The sequence below is a fragment of the Leptosomus discolor genome, chromosome 2 (genome assembly GCF_034619465.1).
Source record: "Leptosomus discolor isolate bLepDis1 chromosome 2, bLepDis1.hap2, whole genome shotgun sequence".
In the NCBI taxonomy this organism is placed as follows: domain Eukaryota; kingdom Metazoa; phylum Chordata; class Aves; order Leptosomiformes; family Leptosomidae; genus Leptosomus; species Leptosomus discolor.
Window position 1 is genome coordinate 75,451,883 of NC_141392.1, and position 22,508 is coordinate 75,474,390.

A 22,508-nucleotide genomic window follows, 5' to 3' on the forward strand; every position below is an offset into this window, starting at 1 on the left:
CACTGTGTCTTTCCTTTCCCCTTACTGATGGCTCTGCCCTACTAGGTTGCAGGCTTTCTTGGAGCATCTAGCCTCCAGCATGCGTTGAGGGGCCAGAAGACCATTGAGGCAGGGCTCTGATAGAGACCTCTGCCAACCTTACCTTTCCCTCCTCCCCTTCTGTCACTTAAAACCAAAGTTCAGTAGATACCGCACAAAATGCACAACATGTGATTTCTGCATTAGTTGTTTTAGCCAGAGAATCACCCACAGCACGGACAACATAGAAATGTAACGAGTAGCTACCCTGTCATCGGAAAATCCACAGCACAGACCATTTGACTCCTCCAGCAGTGCTCATCTCTGTCCAATGGGGTTTGTACTGCTCTAGCTCTCAGGAAAAGGGATGTGCTGGAATTGTCCCCCCTTCTCACCTACTTATCTTGCTTCTCGTCTTCCCATGGTCCCTCCACACACCACATCCTCACATCCCAGTGCCACACCAGCAGTAGATGAGGAAGGCAAAAATACCAAGGGAGTTGGCCACAAAGGAATCTGAAGAGATTTCTTTCCTCCAAAGTTGAGTTCTAGGTGGTTGCTACCTTTGGATCTGAGTATGAAGCACAAGGGAATTAGACTGTGTTTGGCTCAGCTTCTCAGAAAAACAGCTGATTAAAGAAAAAAAAACAATTGTTTAATAAAATGTATGCAACATGCAAATGTGCAAACCCTCATGCTTGGCTCTCTCGCACACCACCAGCCAACGTCCAAGCCCTCAGGCTGCTGGCCAGCCTGGAGCTATTCGTTCAGCTGGCACAGTGGGTGGGTGTTCTGTCTCAGCTGCACGTATGAGAGAGCAGAGGGACGTTAGCCCCCATAGTCACAGCATGCCTGCACGTGCCCATCTAAAGCCATGCACTTCAGGCCTAGAGAACCCGACCACCCGACATACACAGTTTGCTGTTTTTCCAGGGATTGGCAAGGGGTGTGTAGCCCCAGGACCTGCCAGTGTCTGGGGGACCCGGTTGCCAACCCTACATGGCTGCTGGCCAGCTTCCAGGACAGAGGCTCAGGTGATGGCAGGCTGCTGCTGCAGAGATCTTGGGCATCACGGCCAAAGCAGTTTTTAAGAAAAGATGAAGTTCTGTAAATTTCGAGTTTTGTAAACTAAGATTGGTCCCATGAAGAAGTGTAAGTTAGAGAGATTGAGACCAAAGCCGAGCACCCAAATTTTAGCTCCTGCCTGCATGTCAACTAATGAAAACACAGACAGGGTGGGCTTTCTTGAAAGTGAATAGGCATCCAAAAATCCTCCAGCACCTGTGCAAATCTAACCACTGATGTGTTGATGTTTAACTAGACTGAAGCTTCTGACTTCAGGCATAAGGCATTTGAAAGTTTGTCTCGCGTCTTTTTGTTTAGCAGGAGTTACTTGAGCAACTGCAATTTTCCCTAGAAAAATGTATTAGTTTCTAAGTAATCTTCTCTCTTAGAATCACTCACATGTAGAGCAGGAAAAATTTTAGCACACCTGATGTTTTACTAAGTAAGGAGATGAGAACTACCATGTTTGCTTTGTACTCTCAGTCAAGTCAGATTGCAGCATATAGCAGAAGATACAGGCCATCGAGCACTGGATGTGATGGCAGAAAAGCTCTGTCAGGGAACTGTAAACAGTGCCATAACTTCACTCCCTGAGAGCGATTTGTCCACGTTGTTACACTTTCCACACTCCTCCTGAAAGCTAAGGGAACTTTTATGAGAGGGTGGTGAGAAGTCAAAGTCAGTCTGTTTCCAAATTCAAGAGTGTTTGTCACTAGGGATCAGCAATAAGCAATGCAACTCTTTTGCCTGTATGTTAGTACAAGGCACCAGGGATATGTCTGCATATTTTTTCGTACATACTACGAGTTAATTATTTCCACAAGACATTTCTTTAAAGTCATACTGAAAATATTTTCCCTAAGAAAACAGTAAATGATTGGAAAAGCAAATAAGTCAGTGTTTAAAGGCTTGTTATCTTACCATCCTTACCACAACTGGCTCCTGCAAGCTCTGATGATGGATGATCACATTAGAACTGCACGTATTTAAGGCACTACAGGCTTTTCAGTGCCAGGAGCTTAAAGTACACTGTCAAGTTATAAATCACAGGCCAAAGTTGTGCTTGACATCATTGCACTCCAAGCAACTCAAATGGCAGTGTTACTTTTAAGTCCCTGCGTGTTTCTAATGAAATATTAGGTTTGTTTTTAATTTAAGTTTTTAACATGTTTGTTTGTTTTGCATTTTGCTCAGCTTGAGCAGGGAAACTGGGAGGTACATTTCTTATGAATCTCACTTCTATTCATATGTGCTAAGTGTCTTTGACTTGCAAATATCACAGGGAAATGTTAATTCAAAACATTTCGGGAGAAAGAATTTCTATTATATTTGGCTTATTGGGTTTTAAAACTTTTTTTTTCTTTTATAAAACTTCAAACCTGAATTAAAATGTCTTAGCCTTCTCTTGGGATGTGGGACAAACCCACCCCTTCCCTGCTAAGTCTTTCCTTCTGCCCTACATATTCCACCCGCTTGTCCTCTCCGACCACACTCCATGGAGCTGTTTGTTAACACTTGCCTGAGGCTCTGTCCTCCTGCACGTGTTGCAGGACACAACAGTCACCTGTGACCTGGTACTTTGATTCTGTCTCTATTCTGATTAAGATTCATTTATTCTTTCATTAGGTGCAAAGTTTCCCATTAAATGGACTGCTCCAGAAGCCGCATTGTATGGAAGGTTCACAATAAAGTCGGATGTGTGGTCTTTTGGGATCCTACTGACAGAGCTGGTAACAAAAGGGAGAGTGCCATACCCAGGTAAGACAACAGTCTGAGCCCAGCTTCACCTGGGGAACAGGCCATATGCTTAAATTGGAATGTGTATTTATTTTCACTGGGCACAAAGGAGGTTGGTTATCACGCATAAGTTCTGCGTATGCTTGAAAATGGTCCTGACTCTGAAAGCTGCTGGGTGACGGTCATGATAAAAATGACAAGAGGACAGAAAATCCAACATATTCATTTCTAATTTTTCAATTGTTCTCAATTCAATTAATATACCTTCTAGCCAAGTAATGAAAGCAATGTAAAATTACTATACTGTGGAGCAAATAGCTCTCCATAGTGTTGCATTCAGTTTAAGATACCAACAGTTAAACTGCCAGAGTGGCATTACTCCATTTACTCTGTCAGTCTGGTTCTGTGCAAGGTTTGATGACTGTCTGAATGTCTGGTATTACCAAATCTCTTTTTTATAAACTCTTAAATTTCAATCCTTGCTTTCAAGATGGAGGGAAAGGAAAGAAAATAATTCTGTAATGTGCAGGCTGGAGCTCATGGCAGGGTCACAGCGGGGCCAGATTCTCTGCATGGGGGAACTGGAGGCCCCAAGGCTCTTTGTTGAAACCCTGCCAAGTATCCGATGGATTAAGATTTGTAAGATTTGTGATTGGATCTGCCTATGCAGAAAGAGCTTTTCATTCTCTTGCCCCTCTGAAGATTGTAGGCATTCAGGTGAAAAGGAAAGGGGTGAGGTGAAAGCAGTGCATTACAACCAAAAGACTTTAATCCCTTCACTTTCTTATCATCACAGATACTAACAACTGGGCATCTAGCTGCATCTTTATTCTTTTTATTAAAAGAAAAAATCTCTAAATACTCACCAGTATGGCTGCGTGCACTGCAGCTCATTTAATGGAAAGTGCCCCAAAGCAGTTTCAATTTTCCAATCTGAAAATGCCGTGATCAGGCAGTCAGATCCACACATCAAATTGCGCAGCAGAAGCATGAAGGTGGAGTTCAGTTTATCCTGTGGTATCTTGTGCCACTTCAGAAGGCTGAACTAAACAAAACTATAGTCCCAGAGTTTAACCAGGAATTTCAACTTTGCTAGCACCTAGCAGCCAGTAGCTGACATTTGGGAAGAGAATACGGGGACTGGAAGGCTTCTCGTGATCAGCAGTAAATTTTGTCATGATTAACAGCGAGCAGCTTAGCAAAGCTGTGACTGTGACAACGGAATGAGGTAGCAGAAAGCAAGATGACGTGTTTGTGTGGGATGGATGAGTCCCTCTGCCCAGCACTTCCCCATGTGGTTAAAGAAAAGCGGGTGTTGCCACCGCACGGAGTGGCTGTGTCAGTAGCCAGCACAAACGTCTCCTTGCCATGAGGATTACTGGCAATGGCATGGGAGAGCTGTGATTTCCATGGGTTTATTGAGGGTTAAACGCAGACATGGCACAGTGTGCAAAGATCAAAGACAGAAAGAAGATGTGTGAGGCTTAGATGTGTAAGAAGATGTGTTGCTCCCAGAGGGTGGGCAATGCTCCTGGCTGGGCTGCAGGAAGAGGAAATCCCTACTCACTACCAGCAGAGTGGGTGAACAGGGGGTCTCACCAGCCAGGGCAGAGCTAAGGTGAATTTTTTTCCCCGAGCTCCACATTGGTGGGGCAGAGATGCTTAGTGACTAGCCTTCTCTCTTATCACATGCATAAGCACAGACACACGCATACACACCGGAAAAATACTGTTCCGGGCAAAAGAGGCTGTCTAAGCCCCGTGTTAACTCACAAGTTTGTAACTGAACACAGTGTTGGCCACGGCAGCAGAGGATATCTGCAGTTCCCCAGTGTTTCTTTCCCTCCCTGAAGGAGAAAGAAGCCACTGGATGTTCATTTAAGTGCTTGCAATATATAACCTCTTGTAGGGCCCATGACAGAAATCTCAGGCATGGTCTGTGTCCTGAAAATGTGGACAGTTTTATTGTGTGGCAGTCTGAGTACATCAAAGACAACTAGCAGCGTCTCTTCTCTTTCAGCACTGTCCTCCCCCTTCATCCCTCACTGCGTAAAGCCCTCACACACTCAAAGTCCTTCCGTCTCACTCTCCCCCACCCACGTTAGGAAGACATCAAGTAGCTGGAAGCAAGTTTTTGTGTGTTACATATCACAGAGTCAGCAATTTTCTGAACGGTCATGTACTGCCTCAGTTACGCACTGCCCACGCTCTACGCCAGGGCCCTTCCTCCCCACAGGGACTCCCACTCTGCTCAGCCAGGAGGCCTTAATCATTCTCCTGGTCACCATCACTCCCCTCTCTGTCAGTTTTACCTAAGGGCAACCTCTATTTTAAATCTGAATTTCCAAAGTCTTTAGAGATTTCAATTCAGTCTCACTCCCCAGACCATAACTGGGAAAGATTTTATAGGCTGAGGCAATGGTGGAGAAGAACTGAGGCCTTCTCAGAAGGGTCTGTCTTTGCATGTGGGTTGAAAAGAGGGCTCAGACTTCCCAAGGTGACAAAGACCTCCTGAGCTTCTCAGGAAAGACTCTATTTCTCCCTGACATGGAAGGGATCATCCATCTCCTGCTTCAGGCTGGGGAGAGGAGGGATAAAGCTTTGTGAATTCAGGAAGGATAAAGCTTCAGGAATTCAGGTCCCTGTCTGGGGCAGGGAGTAAGGTTCAGATGCACCCATAGTGCTTTTCCTGCCATTGCAGCATGGCTTGCGCAAGGAGGAAAAGATGGGAGTTCAAGCATCCTGAGAGGCAAAACTCAGCCCTCCTCACCCAAGGAAACAACCTGTAGGTGAGAGAATGCAGTCTGTAGGCACTGCCAACCACTCTGGCACCCAAGGCATGTGGATTTGCAAGCTCTGGAAAGAGTCAGCCTTGAAACAAAGAGGGTCATGAAGCTGTCACTCTGCTGTAATACACAGTTTCTGAAATAGTTGTGGGCATATTGTCCTGATGTTCCTGCTTACAGCTTGTAGCAGGCTGGGGGGAGTGGGAAGAGTCCCTCAAACAAAGGAATTGCTGTCTTGCTTGACGCGGTCTTACTGCCTGGAGAGGTTATTTATAGCACACACCCCAGTTGTGTGGTGATAACCATGCCCACAGGGCACCGTACCTCATGCCTTGGAGAACCAGCCATTGTTTTAAGTTTGTGTAGAAGGAGGGAGAAGCACAACAAGGAGGACAGAAGGAGAAGGAAAGCAGTATATAGGAGGGGAACAGAGTGTGTGGAACAGGACTTGGCGTCCATTGTCTCTCAGATTTCAACCAGTTCCTGTTCTGATGCCCCGTTTTGGAAGAGAGGCTGGAGCAATGGTGGGACATGTGAGCAGTAAAGATTTTGCTGGCAGAGATGAAGATCAGGCTAGAGTTCATAATTAAGCCTTGCCCCAGACCCTATAACTTCCACAAGCAAGACTGACTTTTTGACAAGTGTCTTCATCAGCATCCTTGAACCCAGCCTGTTTCTCTGTCGATGGACATAATGGACCACTATGATAACTAATTTATTAGTGCTTTTCCTAGCATTCTCTAATGCTTTCCCATTCTTTTCACAAGGCAGAAGGTTGAAATAAGCAACTTTCACAGTCTTTCTGAGCATTGAGTTCTATTTCCACTATTACAGTGAGGAAGTGAAAACTAGATATGGGCAGAAGAGGAGCCAAGTTTAAAAAATAATCTGCTTAGCCAACCTTTTTCAGTATCTGTTTCTTTCCCTTTTCACAAATTTCCCTTAGATCTTAGTTTTGATTTTTTTAATGTAGTTTGAGAGTAGGAAGTTGTATTTCTCTAGCAGTAGCCAGAGAATTTGGGGGGTTTTAACGTGTTGCCTTTTGGATAGGCAAAAATCTCAGCTGCACTAAACAAGTGCCTCTGAACTTGCCCCTTTGACTTTCTGCTGCACTTGTCATGTCAAGAGCATTTACATTTTATGTCTAGTGTGACAGCCACCATGATGCTATCCACATGGCTGCCTCCAGCCAGGCAGGTCTTTGAGTCTGGGCTCCAAGCAGCTCTGCAGTCACTGGGGGACTGTGTTCAGCCTCCTCATCCCTGGGGGAAGCTGGGCCACAAGTGCCAGAGAGTGCATGGTACACTGCCCAAGGCTGGGGCAGAGTGCACATCAGTGAGCCGGCATGTGTGTGTGTATCATCATCACAGATGGTAGATAAGGAGTTGAGAGAGATGTGTACTCAGCACATAGCACAGATAAGCTCAGGTGGGTTTCTTTGTAAGCAGGAAAGCTCCACTCACAAATGCTGTAGCTCAAAGTTTCATCTCTTATACCAAGCAAATAATAATTTGTTTTAAAAAACAAAAACAAAGCAAATAAAGAAAAACCCAAGATATTGATAGCATAGCTGTGTGAGTGTTTTGATGAGAAGGAGCTGTTGGGGTTTTTCAGGCCTTAATTTCTAAGTGTAGTCGCACAACTTCCAGATTTTTAAAACTTGTTACTACTTTTGCACAGAAATAACTATGTTCATACTGTACTCAGTAAGAAGCATTATGCTTCAAAAGTTGTCTTCCTGCAGGAGCAGCTTTCCTGTTCCCTTCAGTGCACTATTGTGCCTGTGTATGGAATAATCTCCTTGCCTAAGTCCCATATCATATCCCTGTGCCCTCACATCTGGCTCTTCTTTGGGGCTGTCCACGGAAGATAAGAATTCTGCTTCTAGATCAAACTGAACAAAACCCAGAAATCAACCTGTCTCCACTGTTACCTCTCTCTGTTGAGAGCATGCTCTGCGTGCCAACGTGATCCAGACCCTCTGGAGGACTACAGAGTTTTCCCTTCTTAACTGTACTAGAAAAGGACCAACACGACCACATCTGAGGAACTTTTGAACATGAGCGGAGGCACAGCTCTGGGTTCTTGGAGAATCTGAAATACAGCGTTTCTGGGGATGGACAGCAGCTGAGCTGTTGTTTTAAGAGTCCAACTTTAAGCATTTTTGTCTGTTATTGTTTTGGTCATTGGTCTGAAAGCATGCAGTGGGTCTAGAAGGATCATAATTCTCAGTGCACCAGAGGAAAACAAGAATAAAGTGGCTTAAAACCATACTGTCCTCACTGGACTTCACGTTGCCCAAAGAAATCTATATAGCTTATTAGCTTTGGATGTGGGGATGCTGCCTAGTTACAGTAAAGTTTCCTGTCTTCTAGAAGAGCAGCACTGCCGAGATCTGTGCTATTTGCACAACTACCATGCTCCATCTAATGAAGCTCCTCAGAGCACTCCAAAGCACTTTTCAGTGTTTTCTTTAGCCACAACTGGAAACTTTACATCCTCTTTTATGTCACAGTAATTCTTGCTACTGCAGCTTTTCTAGGAAATGTGAAGCAGCATTGTGTTTCTGTCCCCAGTCCATATGGACAGTTGATTTTTATTGTATCAAGCATTAAAGTGGCCATATCATGTGGCATCCTAAGATTATTGGAGGTTTCACTAATAGAGATGGATGGTGGGAGGTTATTTCATTTTTGGTCTTCTCAGGGAATAAAAAGCTAATGGAAAAGCCGTGTTTTGGAAATTGGATGTTTCCTCCTTGGTCCAAATGGTAATTCTAGAAACATCATGAGCACAAACTGATTTTTCGAGCAGGTGAAATAGTCTACAGAAGAATATTGCTGAGTATTTTATTCCACAGATTTAAGGATTTTAGGATAAACTCTTAAGGGGTCTAGAAGCATACTGCAAGCAGAATGTCATTTATTATTTACTAAAAGAGTTGAAACTCTCGGGTATTCATTAGGAGAGAGGAGTTGTACTGACTGCTCAAATATTCTCTCTGTGGTGTTAGAAGTGCAGATACAACAGGCTCCTGCTATCAAAAAAGAAACACTAAAACTTGTAGGATAAGATAAGCAAATCTGGATAATAGGTTTGTAAACATAAATAGACCTTTTAAGAGGTAAAAAGTACACCTAAAATACTGCAATTTTTATGTCTGACTAATAATTCAAATTATTCTGAAAAAAAAAGTATTTGAAACTAATTTTTTTAATTAGCAGCACATGTCACAGAATTTCTTTGGCAAATCCTAGGTGCTGCAGCCCTTGCTAGATGTATGAATTCCAGTACGGAACATGAGGATTACTTGGTTTAGTTTCGTATCTGGGTTTTACCGGGAGGGAGGAGAAAGAAGAAAGGAAAAGAAGGGCATTTTCCTGGATTATATATCAGGATGAGAAAACCTGGTTTGACTGACTTTCCAGGGACAAAAAAATGTCTATTTCAGATAGCAATATTTCTTTTATGTTCTTTTTTCTATCTTTTTTTTTTAAAAAAAAAAAAAAAAAAGTGAAGCAAGGAACTGTTTATGTTTTTCCTCTCCTCATCAGGGTTTTTCTTCCAGCATACAGTTCATTATCAAGTTTCAGAGTGTGCTTTGCAGCACTAAGCAATGCAGTGGATAAAAATACCAAACATTTGATATCTTAGAATAACAAATCAGTTGGGCAGGAGCTTTTCTGCTGCTGTTGCTTCCACCCGTGTTGTACTTAAAGGGGTACTGCCAAAATAAAAACAAAGAATGCAGTTTGTTTGTGGTTTAGGTATATACAATAGATGACTTACTGGTAACACTTATTTTCTTAGCCTTTAATATGTAAGGGAAGCAAAGCACAGCAGAAGTTCTTAGCCCAAAACATGAGGTAATTCTGCTGATTCAAAGTCAAGGGTATGAAAAAAGGCTGTAGATTTTTGTTCAAAACACAAATTAAAAAAACTAATATTGAGAACACAACATGAGCAAAATGCCAATTTTTTTCTTGTAGCATCTTGAAAACAGTAAGGCCAGAAGGTTTGGGTTGATGCTGCCTTTGGATTGGTGATGACTAACAGGCGCACTAGCGCTGTTTTGTAATCTAATAAAAAAGTAGAATATGTTTGAAAATGTTCTTGTTGAATAATGAGGAACACGCAAACGTTTGTTCAGTTTTCTGGTTTGTTGTGAGCCTGTGTGACATAACACCATCAGTTTGGAGTCAATAATACAGGAGAACCTTAACTCTATGCAGAGTCTGGTGTCTGCAGAGGACCGTTATTACTCTATTTTCGTCATTCTCTGGAGGCCTAACCACAGACCACTTAGGTGCCGTACGAAGTGTTTTCTCCTACTCATAAACATCTAACACCAAAAATACAGCGGGTGGATGCAGGTGATAAATGAAACACAAGAAAACAGTGCTAAAGTGTTGGTCTGCAGGTTAGGAAAAACTGTTAAGTCAGTAATCTAACCTTTCTTTTTGCAACTATCACTGCTAAGGGAACAGTAAGGAAAGGTTTGTAGGAGGACAAGGCAGTTTTCTGGGGAAGTTCCTCCATGCGCAACCAGCAGCATAAGGAACAGCACATCAGTGCTTGTTTGAAAACCGAAGGTGCTGCAATGAGCTGACCAGAACTGTCAATGGACCAGGACATGGCCGAATGAGAGCCTAAACGCTAGTGGGGCAGCCTGTGAGAAGCTTTGACAAGCGGCTGGTATTTTACATAGTAAGCAACAAGGAGCAAGTGGCGAGACCGTGCAAGGGGTGGTTACCGTAACAGGATAGGATATTGATCCTTGCAGAGACACTGCAAACGGGTATCAGCAGGAGGAAATTATCCTGCCAAGATAAGAGGAAAAGGTGTTTTGTTATCCTAACAAATGTTGCAGACGCTTCTTTCAAAACATCTTTAAGAATTAAACACAGCCAGGACGTGAGGACACAAAGACCAAGTCCAAAGATACAGCTGTTACCATCCTAAATGCTATGCAGTGTAAAGATATTATTCTCATTAGTCAAGGTGTAGAGTAGGCAAATCAATCTGTATTGAAGAAGGTGGTTGAATTATTTCTTCACAAATAAGTTTACCAAAAATACAAGGTAGAGACAATCCCCTGGGTCCTGAAGGTGGGACAAGACAATTCATCAAGAGGACACCCTGAAAGAAAGAGTAGAGGAGACCTAGGGAAGGATCGTGTCACAGAAGCCAGAGGGAGGATAAGCTAACAGAAAGAGCAATATCAAGGTGTTGGTTTCTAGACCTGGTCATGGAGGAACTTAAGTGTCCCTACTAGTTCTTCCTGAAGAGCTGCTTGGCAGGACCCACTAGTCAGAGGAGTGAAGCCTGCAGATATTTTTCAGGAGAGGACTGGGACAGGGCTTGCCAACTGGCAAGCCACAAAGCTTGCAGTCAGCGTGCCCACTTTCTCAGAAATACTTCTGCATGCCTGCAGTGCCAGTCTTACCTTTGGTACTGTTAAAAAGCCAAAGGAATTACTGAAAGAGGTATTTAAACTAAAGTTGAGGTTGACAGCAATTACTGTATGGTGAAAGCACTTCAGCAGAGGAGTCGAGGGTTGAAGGGGTTGCATAGAAAAGACAAGGTAGCAGAAGACCTGGCTTGCCTCTTGGAGACAAGCATGACAGTAATGTAAATTTTTACCTTTTCTGAGGGAGAGCTGTGGTTCTGCAGTGGCACTGTTTTGCTTGGCATTCATCTTGTCTTCTGAGTAATGTTGTTCTCTTCCGGGTTGGGATGGAACAGTGGAATATGGTAGAAACAATACTAACCAGCACAGATCGAGGGAGGTGCAGATCAGCAGCAGCAGTAAGCTTCTGAACTGATGTTGAAGGTAATGCTGTTGGACATCCCTGGTAGCCAAAAGTAGCAGAGTTTGTCTTGAAGTCTCTGTAGCATGACCCCACAGAGCACTTCAAGAAAGGCCCACGCTCAGTGTGAGGGTTTCAAAAATTCATTCGTTTCTAGAATTTTGAATAGTATTTGTTGTAACGCATTTACTTTCCTTAATCACTTCACATAATATATTTCACAGCTACTGTTGTTGGAAAGTGCCAAATCCTGCCCATTGTGAGTAAGCCAAGAGGGTAACCATGGGAGCAGCGTTTTACTCATCACTGGATCCTAAAGCCTTTTACTGAGAAAGAAAATTATTCGGGTTACCTTGCAGTAGATGAAGAGCTGAAACAGGACATTGGGATAGATTTGTTTCACTTGTCTGAACCGAAAGAAATTAGTATGATCAAGAATACCATATGTATTGTAGATACAATAATACTTGGATTAATTTTCCTGTAATTTAACCGTGTGGACTTGTCTGCCCGTTACAGGCATGAATAACCGTGAAGTCTTGGAGCAAGTAGAGCGTGGTTATCGGATGCCATGTCCTCAGGACTGTCCCATCTCCTTGCACGAGCTTATGATCCACTGCTGGAAAAAAGACCCAGAGGAGCGTCCAACTTTCGAATATTTGCAGGGTTTCCTTGAAGACTACTTCACTGCAACAGAACCCCAGTACCAGCCCGGTGACAACCTGTAAATCCCTGGTCTCCAGGCACTGTCATGAATTACCAGGTGTTTCTCAGCCCTGCCCCACCTGCCCTTCAGCTTCCAACTCCGTGATCGGCTTCTCCAGAGTGCAGCATCTTCCAGCTCCGCCATGCACGGGAGGGGCTGAAGCTGGGAACTTCCGCAGCCCTTGCCTGTGACCACTTGTCCTAATAATCTGAATGTCCTGGATGAAAAGGAGAAAAACACTTGTTTTTTCTTAATCAGAGACTCCAAAACTGCATTGTATTGATGTTATGTAAACTGCAAAACCTCTGTTCATTGTAAATAGTAACTCAGTGCCAATAACTGATCCTAGTGCTTTCCTTTTTTTAAAACGCAAAACCTATGTGATTTTAACTAGTCTTCTCCTGATTCAACTAAAAGTATTATTTTCCAGAAGTGGCCTCTTTGTCTAAAACATTTTTTTTCATGTTTTAACAAATAAAAAAAAAATCAGGACAGGTGTTTGGTTTTTTGCTTTTTTATATATAAAATATATATAATATATATACATACCTGTACATACAGTATATGGGTGCTATTGCAGAGGACACTCATTTGGACTTGAATGAATCCTGCTGCAGCAGTACCCAGAAAGCGATAATTTTACTGCAGACATGAAAACACTGGTGGGATTCTGAAAGCCAGTGGTCTAATTTTTGGCTTTTGCCAAGCATGATTTTTTTAAATTGGATTGCACTTTTTGTTTATGATTATGTACCTGTAGATGGTTGTAACTTTGCTCTTTCAGGAATCATGTGCTGTATTTACAGTAATGTTTCCAATGTTTGACAAGTGTGTGATGATTTGTTCTTGAAATTAAAACGAACATATTTAAAGCAAGAAAACTACACCATCACCGTTTGAACTGGAAAATTGAAACTGCAAAGACTTCTTGTATCAAAACACGTATACTGAAATGTTTCAAAAAGATTTATTAAACAGTGTAACCACATTCAAATGGTCTTAAAATCATAGCATTTAGCCATGTCCACCTGCTAAATTGTTGGTCATGCAACTAGGATTTTTCTGTTTTATGTGTAACATTTTTCCATTGTAAAATAAGTGTGTTAAATGTCCTGTACTGCTAATGAAATTACTTTCTCTGTGTCTGCAAGTTCTCCAGTGGAATTACTATGCACTTCTTTACATTTCATGGGGGATGCACAGAACAAAGTATTACCTTTTCAGTTGTCTGTACCAGCCTTGAATTACTTACGTTTAACCAAAAAAAAAAAAATTCCTTTCTATTTCTATTGAGTTTTTAATACTGAGTTGCAAATTTTGAAGTCTTAATTACATTTTGTTATGGTTTATTTGCAAGTTTACATTTTAAAACTGTTTAACTTTCTTAATTTAGTAATTAAAAAAAAAGAGCATTTTACATTTGGATATTTGTTCTTTTGTTTAAACTGTGGAGATAATGGTGGAGATGAGATAAAAACTTTTCAAAAAAAGGGGTGTCATGCCATTTGGGGCATCATATTTCATAGGAGTATGCAGACCAGTTACCTATGGGACATCATTTTCCAAATTATGAAATCAATATGTTTTTAAACAGCTGGAGTTCAACTGTAAGGAAGATGACTGAATGCATAGTTAGTCTCCCAGTTCTCTGTTCTACAAGCAGTTTATTCTTTAATAGTTCTGTTGCATTTAATGTGAATACTTTTACATTTACAAGTGTTGCAGGAAAAGATTTTCTATGCCTTGTATTGCTGTTATTGCTTTAAAATATTGCAGCCAAGTAAGACTTCCTGACAGTTGAAACTTTTTTTTTTCAATTATTTAATACTTAGATTGTGAATCCGTACTCCAAGTATTCACGCATTTTCTAAGGAGAACCTTTTTCCAATCCTGAAAACTAACCCAGTAATGAATTGAGATTCAGAGAACAAATTGTCATCATTGTTTTAATATTTTCTATTCAAAACATTGACTGAAAATCCTCTTGTAAAGGAGGCTTCCACACTTAGCCTTTCTTGAAGTGTGAATTTATATGGCAATGTTACTTGTTACCAGATTTCCATGATAAATTGGTTAACGTTTTACATGTAGAGTCTATAAGCAATGTTATGTACATGATATATTCAATGTTTCTGTACCTGTAGCTGTGGAGTACTGAAGAGGCCATAATTCTTGGACTTTTAGCTTCCTCTTCGTACTTACAAAGCAAGTCGTGGTCCTCTCTTTTCCCACAGCTACCCCCCTGCCTTAAAATGTCATCCACTGAACTGAGGACTCTGTAGTAACTGAGCGGGCTGGCGAAGCCAAAATGACACATACTCGGCCCAGTGCTTGGTGGCAAAGCATGGCCATTCTGCCAAGTTCCTTAGCAGCCTTTGCTATGCCACAAACTTAAGTGCAGTTTCCACCTGTAATGCGGGATGAGCCTAAAACTAGCTCTGCCTATGTTTCTTGTTGGAAGTAAGACTCAGATGGGGCATTGTTGGGGGTTTATGGCCTTTATTTCTGATTCTTGGGTTTGCTGTTTCTTGTATCGCATTCAGTCTATGAGTACCATGTTGGTCTCTGCCACATCTCTGCCTGCAGCTGGCTTGTGTGCAGACTGGTGCCACTCTCGAGTGGCAAATCCAGACCATTTCCCGTCGGTAGCTCTTCTGCTTCTTTTTCTTAATGTTGGGAGTTTTGTTGTTTGGGTTTTTTAATCTCTCAAATAAAAACATTAGCAAAAATTTAAACAAGGTTGTTAGCATTTTTGCTATAAATTAGTAAAAACTTTTTCTTAAGCACTGCACATACACCACAAATAGCTGTGTGGTTGACTGTAAAAGTAGAATTATGAGATTAAGAATCTCCTGTTCCCTCCAATAATTTTTTTAACGTAAGCCTAAATAAATCCCATCCAGATAAAAACAATTGGCCAAATGCTCCCCCGACCAGCCCACCTGACTCCCAACCAATCCATGGTGTGGCGGCGAAGTTCCAGAAAAGGTGACCTACCAGCAGCTGGAGTGACCCAGGCATCTCTAGGCCAAGCTTAATCCAATACCAGCCCCAGGGAAAATGACAAGCGGAAATGCAACACTGCCACAAAAGGGATGGTTAGTACGATTAATGCCTGATAACGTGTTTCTGTGGGAAGGAAATGATGTGAGACTTGGTGGGTCTTCAAAAGGGTCCAAAGTTTGTCAAACATGATATTCTTTGTCTTCTGCAAACAGTGCTTAACTTAGTTCTATGTAACGCTCTGCTTTTGATTGAATTACCACTGTAGAAAAGCAAAGTAAATACAAAATAGAAAAGTGATTAACTGCTAAAATTACAAGAATAATAACAAATGGAAAATTGGTCTCCAATGCCAGTGTTTCTCCTGAAGCTTCTAGACTGGAAAGGACTACCTGCAGGCCGAGAAGGCAGATTGCTAGATGTATTTGACCTTGCCACGTAACTTCAAGGTGAGTGGGAAGTTGCTCAAATTTATTTTAATATGCACCATCCTTTTCTCAAATGCTGCAATAAAAAATGCAGTACACTAATGAATGCTACCACATTGTACCCGAGGGGTTTAAGGGCCTCACATGAGGCTGAGACCAAGCGTGCAAGAGCTATTAGGATATATACAGTAGCTCCTCTTCTAATGTGTAGACAATATTCATTCATCAAAGAAGTCTTTTCCTGTCTAATGGGAAATTACCACCAGCAGTGCAGACAAAAGGATATTTATTTTCTCCAGTCGTATCAGTTTGAGGGTCTGTCTGTCTTTCAAGAATAATTGAAGTCTGTTTGTAGCTTAGAAATCTCATTGTTTTCTGCAGTCTCAGTAAGCAGTGATTATAATTTCCTGTGACTCATACACAGGGAAAATTTATCACTGAAGGGGCTCGTGTCAATGGGGGCAGCATTCCCTGCCATCTTAACTGAAGAAGGGGGCACTTCAATTTTGGATTTTCCTGCACAGACCAAACCAGTACCCATGTCTTTTCAGCAGAAAAGGGAAGGAGGCCCCTTGCCAGGATGCTATTGGCATAGGGTGTTAGTCTCTCTCTCTCTCAATGCTTCTGAATATGTCAGGAGAACTTCTGGCAACTAAAACCGGGTTACTGAGGTTCATTTTGAATGTTAGAGGGGAAATACTAGATCCACTTAAGTCTGTGAGATATTTTCTGTTGACTTTTAATACAGCCATTGTTCTTACATATGTGTGCATATATCTCTATATCTCAAAATACAATTTGCACACAAGAACTTCTGTACTTACACAAGTGTCAATCCGTCTCCTTGTGTTCCTCCCCTGCAGCTGGACGCTTTACAAAAATATAAGGCCAGAACATGAGTTTAGAGGACAGAATGGTCTTAACAACAAAAGAGCTTCTGGGTTTTTTCTTTCTTTTTTTTTTTTTTTTTTTCTCTTTCTGCCTGGCTTCCGCTACCTGATCAGTCATAATCCCTCTTCCCAGGCCAGGAGAGGGGTGGTAGCAGCAAGCTCCGCTGCCACAGCCCAGTGATGCTGTGGGTCTCTGCTTACTGCAAAGAGCAATCTGCAACTGATTCCAAAGTCAGGAAGAGAAAACATTTCTCCCAAGGGCACGGCTGCAGTTTGGGGCCTGCGGTGTGAGTATGCAGGAGGGCCAAAAGGGAGGAAGAGTGCCCTCCCATGAAAAACAGGTCATTAGCTGGTAGGCTGTGCATCATGTAGTGTAGAGGGATACCCAAAGGTTGCAGCACCAGCTGTGCTCGCAGCGCCAGTGTTTCGCTGTGCCCAGGGATTTAGGTGATCAGATTAGAGCAGGCTGGTGAGCATGAACTGCAGTTTCTGTTACCAAGTGTAAATATCTTCTGTGTTACAGGGTAGAGGTAAATAGTATATGTTCAAGATGGGGGAAGAAAAAAAATTGCAGGACTGGTGTGCCTGTGACTGAAAGTGGAAGTGTTGTGTCTGCCTGACCAGGCCAGAGGGAAGTTTGATTGTTCGGCTCATTGTTGGGAATAACTCGGCATTAAGCTCTGTGAATAGCTAAAAGGGCAAAAAGCAAAGAAATGAGATTATCCTCCTTCCTCTACAGCCAGGCTAGAGCTTGCCGAGGGCTCTGGTTTGCTTTTCTGTGCATCAGCATTTGTTGCCGGGCCCCTCCCCTCAGAGTCTTGTGAAGTTTGCTCAGCTACCTATTGTCACAGCTTCACACAAAATCCCTGAGCCCTGTGATGGATGGATTTTCATCTGAAATAAAAGAAAGAAGAAAAAAGGGGGCAGGGAAGCTTTCTGACTGTGTTGTAGCCTTACTTGCTGACCCTGGGGCTCACCCTCAGGCTGGAGGCCTGTCCAAAAGCCCTGGCATCCCCTATGCTTTATTCACTGCCACAATTCAGGCTCTGGGCTGCCTTCCAGCCCCACTATGCTGCTGGATTGCATAGAGTCATCGAATGGTTTAGGTTGGAAGGGATCTTAAAGACCATCTAGTTTCAACCCCCCTGCCGTGGGCAGGGACACCTTCCACCAGACCAGGTTGCTCCAACCCCATCCAGCCTGGCCTTGAACACTGCCAGGGAGGGGGCAGCCACAGCCTCTCTGGGCAACCTGCGCCAGTGTCTCACCACCCTCACAGTGAAGAATTTCTTCCTTATATCTAATCTAAATCTCCCCTCTTCCAATTTGAAACCGTTACCCCTCATCCTATCACCACACTCCCTGATCAAGAGTCCCTCCCCACCTTTCCTCTAGGCCCGCTTTAAGCACTGGAAGGCCATCATAAGGTCTCCCTGGAGCCTTCTCTTCTCCAGGCTGAACAACCCCAACTCTCTCAGCCTGTCCTCATAGGGGAGATGCTCCAGCTTCCTGATCATTTTTGTGACCCTCCTCTGGATCTGCTCGAGCAGGTTCATGTCTTTCTTGTGCTGGGGGCCCCAGAGCTAAATACAGAGATTTCCCCAGCTAGAACATGCTACTCATACAGGAAGGGTCCCTGGTGTTGGGAAAGAGATGCAGTGGTCCCAGCATGCCCCTCCTCCACTGGTCCAGGCTCCCGGAGGGGAACAGCAATGCAGAAGGGGCCTGTGGCTTCCCAGGAGGTCCCTCTGGCTCCCAGAGCTGCAACACTCCTGGCCGTCAGCAGCAACTCGGGCACGACTGTGTGTAGCTGCACCTGGGTCTTGGGGTGACTTGGCAGGGACTGTGTTGATACAGAACAGAGTCCTGGTGACAACGGAGAATCAGATGCTAACTCCTGCCCTCCTAAAAAAAAAAGCAGAGGCAAAGAGCCAAATCAGGAACTGCTTTGCCTCTTACAGACAGAGGACTAGGTACGTTTGATCATGCGAGAGCTCTAGTGTTCCCTCAAATTCCCATGCCTCCCAAAAGCAGCACGGCCACCAGCTGAGCTTTGTATATGACCTCATATACATCCAGTGTATAAAACACATACACATACTGAATATTTGCATATGTTAAATGTCTTTTGTTCCACTTGGGTGGCCTTCTCCTCCCCTTCCCCCTACCTCTCGCCCCATTACTCTCCCACGCAGCTCCCCTCACGTTATTCTAGACATGTCATTTCTGAAGGACTGCACATCCTGGTTCTGTGGAGAGTGGTGGTTCTGTTAATTGTCAAATGTTGAGTGGGTAATGATCAATGGATGACTAATTGGAAGCAAGAGGGAATAAAATAGGTATTACTTAGCTTCTGCTCTTAATTAAGAGGATGCATAACGCTGTAGGGAAAATCTTAACAAATGGCAGGAGGGTTTTTGTCATTATGCAAGGTTTAATTACAAGCATTGCACAAGCTAACATCCAGGTACTGTTTTCTTTCCTTTCAGGTGTCTCTCCAGGGTGTGACTGAAAAATGCCGAAGCAAGAGCCTTAAAAAAAAATGAGTGGAAAACACTTTTTAGGCATGTGCCCAGCAATCTAAACAGTAAGGCACAAAAGAAAGCCCCAGTTTCTCTCATAGTGTAAAAGGAGCAAGGGGTGAGCCGAATGCAGAGAACTGGAGCAAGAGTGTTGTGTGCATTATGCTGAGGCAGATAGGATTAAATGCTTATTGCAATGTGTCCAGGTGAATTCACAGCACCGATGTTGAAAGTGGAGCAACGTGACAGTGCTTTATTTGAACAGTTAATCATTTGGAAGCAAAAGCATTTATGATTTAGTTCTCTGAATATATAGATGCAGTAGGAAATACAAGAACCAGCACTCAATATTGACATTATCTTCCTAATCAAAAAAAAAAAAAAAAAGAAATATTACAACTCCTGAAGGACTAGGAGCCATTTTTTACAAAAAAGCTCCATGCTAGTTGCCTGGCCAATGAAAACACTCATCCTGCACTGGAATACTAATCTGTACTTTCTATGACTGGCCCAATATGACACATCACATTCTGCTTGTAAATAGTGTACAGATGAGATACTAACTTTAAAGAGTTCAGAGTTTTCTCCAGCTTTCAGTGAAGCCAGTAAGAAGACTTCAGAAATATAAAACAGGCCTTCGGAAAGCAATTAGGATCGCCTCAGTTTTGGGGATGGGGAAGGCTTTTGACGTGCTGAAATAAATTTGGATATCTGTTCTCCAAGTTTCCTAATCCAAAAACAAGTTAATTGATAGCAGTTTCTACACTTTGTGGGAGGGTACTTAAGTTTGGGCTGGACCTCATCTTTGCTTTGAAACCCACCCAGCAGTCAGTGCTGTTAACACAGTTGCAGAGGGTGTCTTTCAAACACTTTTTTTCCTTTTCTCAGGCTGCTAAGAAAATACATAAAGCTCAAGTGAGAGGAACTGCTCCAAGTACCTGCTGGTTTCTGGTGTTGGGCAAGTTAAAGAGGGGACATAGACTGGTCCTTTGGCCATGGCTGCATACACCATTATGTCCATAGGTGTGATTTCTGGACCTGGAATTGCTCACACAAGGGCCAGATTTCACAGCGTATTGTGCAGGCATCACATCCTTAGGAGCCAGGACGTGGCAAGCCTCTGTGCTTCTTTCTTTTGGCCACAAATACCACTTCAAATGGAGACATGTACAAGTGGTCAGGATGGAAATAACCTCAGGAGACTGAATGCTGAGTGAGGTAGCATTAATTCCTAGGGGCATTTCTAGGTAGCCAAGTAAAGCATATACGGATCTGCCGGAGAGAGCCCAGCAAAGGACCACAAAGATAATGAAGGGACTGACTCGTCTGACGTTATGAGGAAAGGCTGAGAGAGCTGGGATTGTTCAGCCTGAAGAAGGGAAGGCTCAGGAGCTACCCCATTAATGTATATAAATATATGAAAGGAGGGTGCAAAGAGGATGGAGCCAGGCTCTTTTCATTGACAGGACCAGAGGCAATGGACACAAACTGAAACACAGGAGGTTCCTGATGAACTTCAGGAAAAACTTTTTTACTGTGAGGGTGACCAAGCACTGGCATAGATTGCCCAGGGAGGTTATGGAGACTCCATCCTTGGAGATATTCAAAAGCCATCTGTTCATGGTCCTGGTCAACCATCTTTAGGTGGCCCTGCTTGAACAGAGGATGGGACCAGATGACCTCCGATGTCCCTTCCAGCCTCAACCGTTCTGTGGTTGTGAGTGTGATTCTGTGTGAAAAGGAATAGCCCGAGGCTTTGCAACTTCTCTGTCCATCCCATACGCTTCAAACACATGCTGGCCCCTGGGCACCCCACCAGACAGGGACCCTGGCCAAGCTCTGCTGGAGCTGGCTGGTATGGGTCACAGCTATAACCACCCTCCTCTGGCCAGCTGGCAGCTGCCTACAGGGGAGACAGGTGGCCACTGCTGTTTGCTGGGTGTTGCAGCCTGGTGTCCAGGGTATGACCAGTGGAGAACAGAAGAAGACTATCCATAACCGTTGTCGGCAAGGGAGGCCACTCCACTGAGCAGAGGGAGACGTGTTTGATGGCTGCACAGCAGAGACCTTTAGAAACCAACCCACAAATACAGGTACTGATGCAATGTCCCCATAGGAGATGCTGCCCACTGAGTCCCTGTGCCCAGCAACGGCTGCCCACACCCCCTGGGGAGCTGCTCAACGCACTACAAACACTACACAAGTCCTTCACATAAGGCCCAGGAAGGTCAGGCACTCCTCAGAGCAGCTCTCCCTCCCCGCTCCCATCCTGCCTCCATTCACCTGAATGGCTTTGGGCCCCTCATCGCCCCTCCACACTGTGGCACACAGGCTGCAGTGGGGCCGCCACCTCTCCTGGGCAGGAGGCTGGTGGGGAGCCCAGTGAGAGGGGCAGCCACCAAAGCCGGGTTTGGCACGACTCAGAGCTCAAGCAGCCCTGCTGAAAATGCCGTCTGTTGGGGTGTCCACGGTGCAAAACAGCTGTGCAGCAGAACCACCACGCTTGAGTCCAAACAGGAGGGGTTGAACCTTGAGCTGACTCAAAAGGCTGCGGTTGTAATGCATCCCCTCCGGCCATAAGCATCGACTGCCCCTCACGTCTGGGTCTGGCTGGGACCCGCTGGCAGAGCAGGGACAGCCCGGGCAGTCTGGGGGCAGAGAAGGACAGCTTTGGGGTGCCCCATAAGGGAGGCTTAGTGTCCTGCTGGGATGCACCTCAGCGGAGGAGGGAGGAGGGAGGGAAGGAAGGGATCAGGACTGCTAGCTGGTGGGCCGGGCTGACATGGGGTTTCTCCAGGAGGAAGGTAAGCTCAGGCTGCAAGGCATCATGGCACTGCTGCCAATACAATTGTATTTAGTGCTCAGCTTGGGGGCATGTGCTGTATTTTCCCTCCAGAAATGTGGGCAGTCATTCCCTGACAAGAGGAAACAAGTGCCTGAGTCACAGCTTTGCCCCATGACCATAAAGAGGGACTGGCAGAGCAGCAGGCACCTGGAGAGGGCCCGTCCCAGGAGAGGAATGCCAGGCAGGCGGCTCCCTCCTCCACTCCCAGTGCCACAGGAAGGACGCAAGAAGAAGCTTTGGCACTGCCCGAGCGAAGATCTTGGGGGTGGTTTAGACATCCCCGTGTGTGCAGGCTGGCCGAGCAGGCATTAAGGTGGCATGTGGCTGCAGCCCATGGATGCCTGGAGGATGAAGAGCAAGCTGCAGCCAAGTCAGACTCCTCCTAGGGTTAAACTAAGAAAATGTAGGCTAAAGATCAGGAGGAGCTTCTTGGCAGGGAGGTGAGCGGAGAGGGGGTCAGGAAAGCAGTGTAGGCTGGGGCGCACAGCTGCATCCAGCGGGCGCACTGGGGACCGCTGCTGTGGAGCCTGGCTCTGCGCCGACAAAGCGGCCGGCGTGGCTTATCGGGGCTCTTCGAACCCCACCGTTAACTCAGCTTTCAGGAGCTGTGCAAACACATAAGGGTTTCAACTTCTAGGAAGAGCGAGTTTCTGCTCCTTGAGGGCGTAGAGAGAAACTTGGAAGTGTCTAGAAGTCTA

The 22,508-nt window shown here is 44.3% G+C and overlaps 1 protein-coding gene across 1 annotated transcript in view; it reads left to right on the top strand.

Moving 5' to 3' along the window:
- Window positions 1–12,411, top strand: part of FYN (FYN proto-oncogene, Src family tyrosine kinase) — a 50,745-nt gene extending 38,334 nt beyond the window's left edge. The window contains exons 11-12 of the mRNA XM_009951839.2: window positions 2,710–2,841; window positions 11,936–12,411. Of these exons, the coding sequence (XP_009950141.1) occupies window positions 2,710–2,841; window positions 11,936–12,144 (341 nt within the window). The 3' untranslated portion in view covers window positions 12,145–12,411. The remainder of the gene's footprint in view (window positions 1–2,709; window positions 2,842–11,935) is intronic.
- Window positions 12,412–22,508: the final 10,097 nt, after the last annotated feature.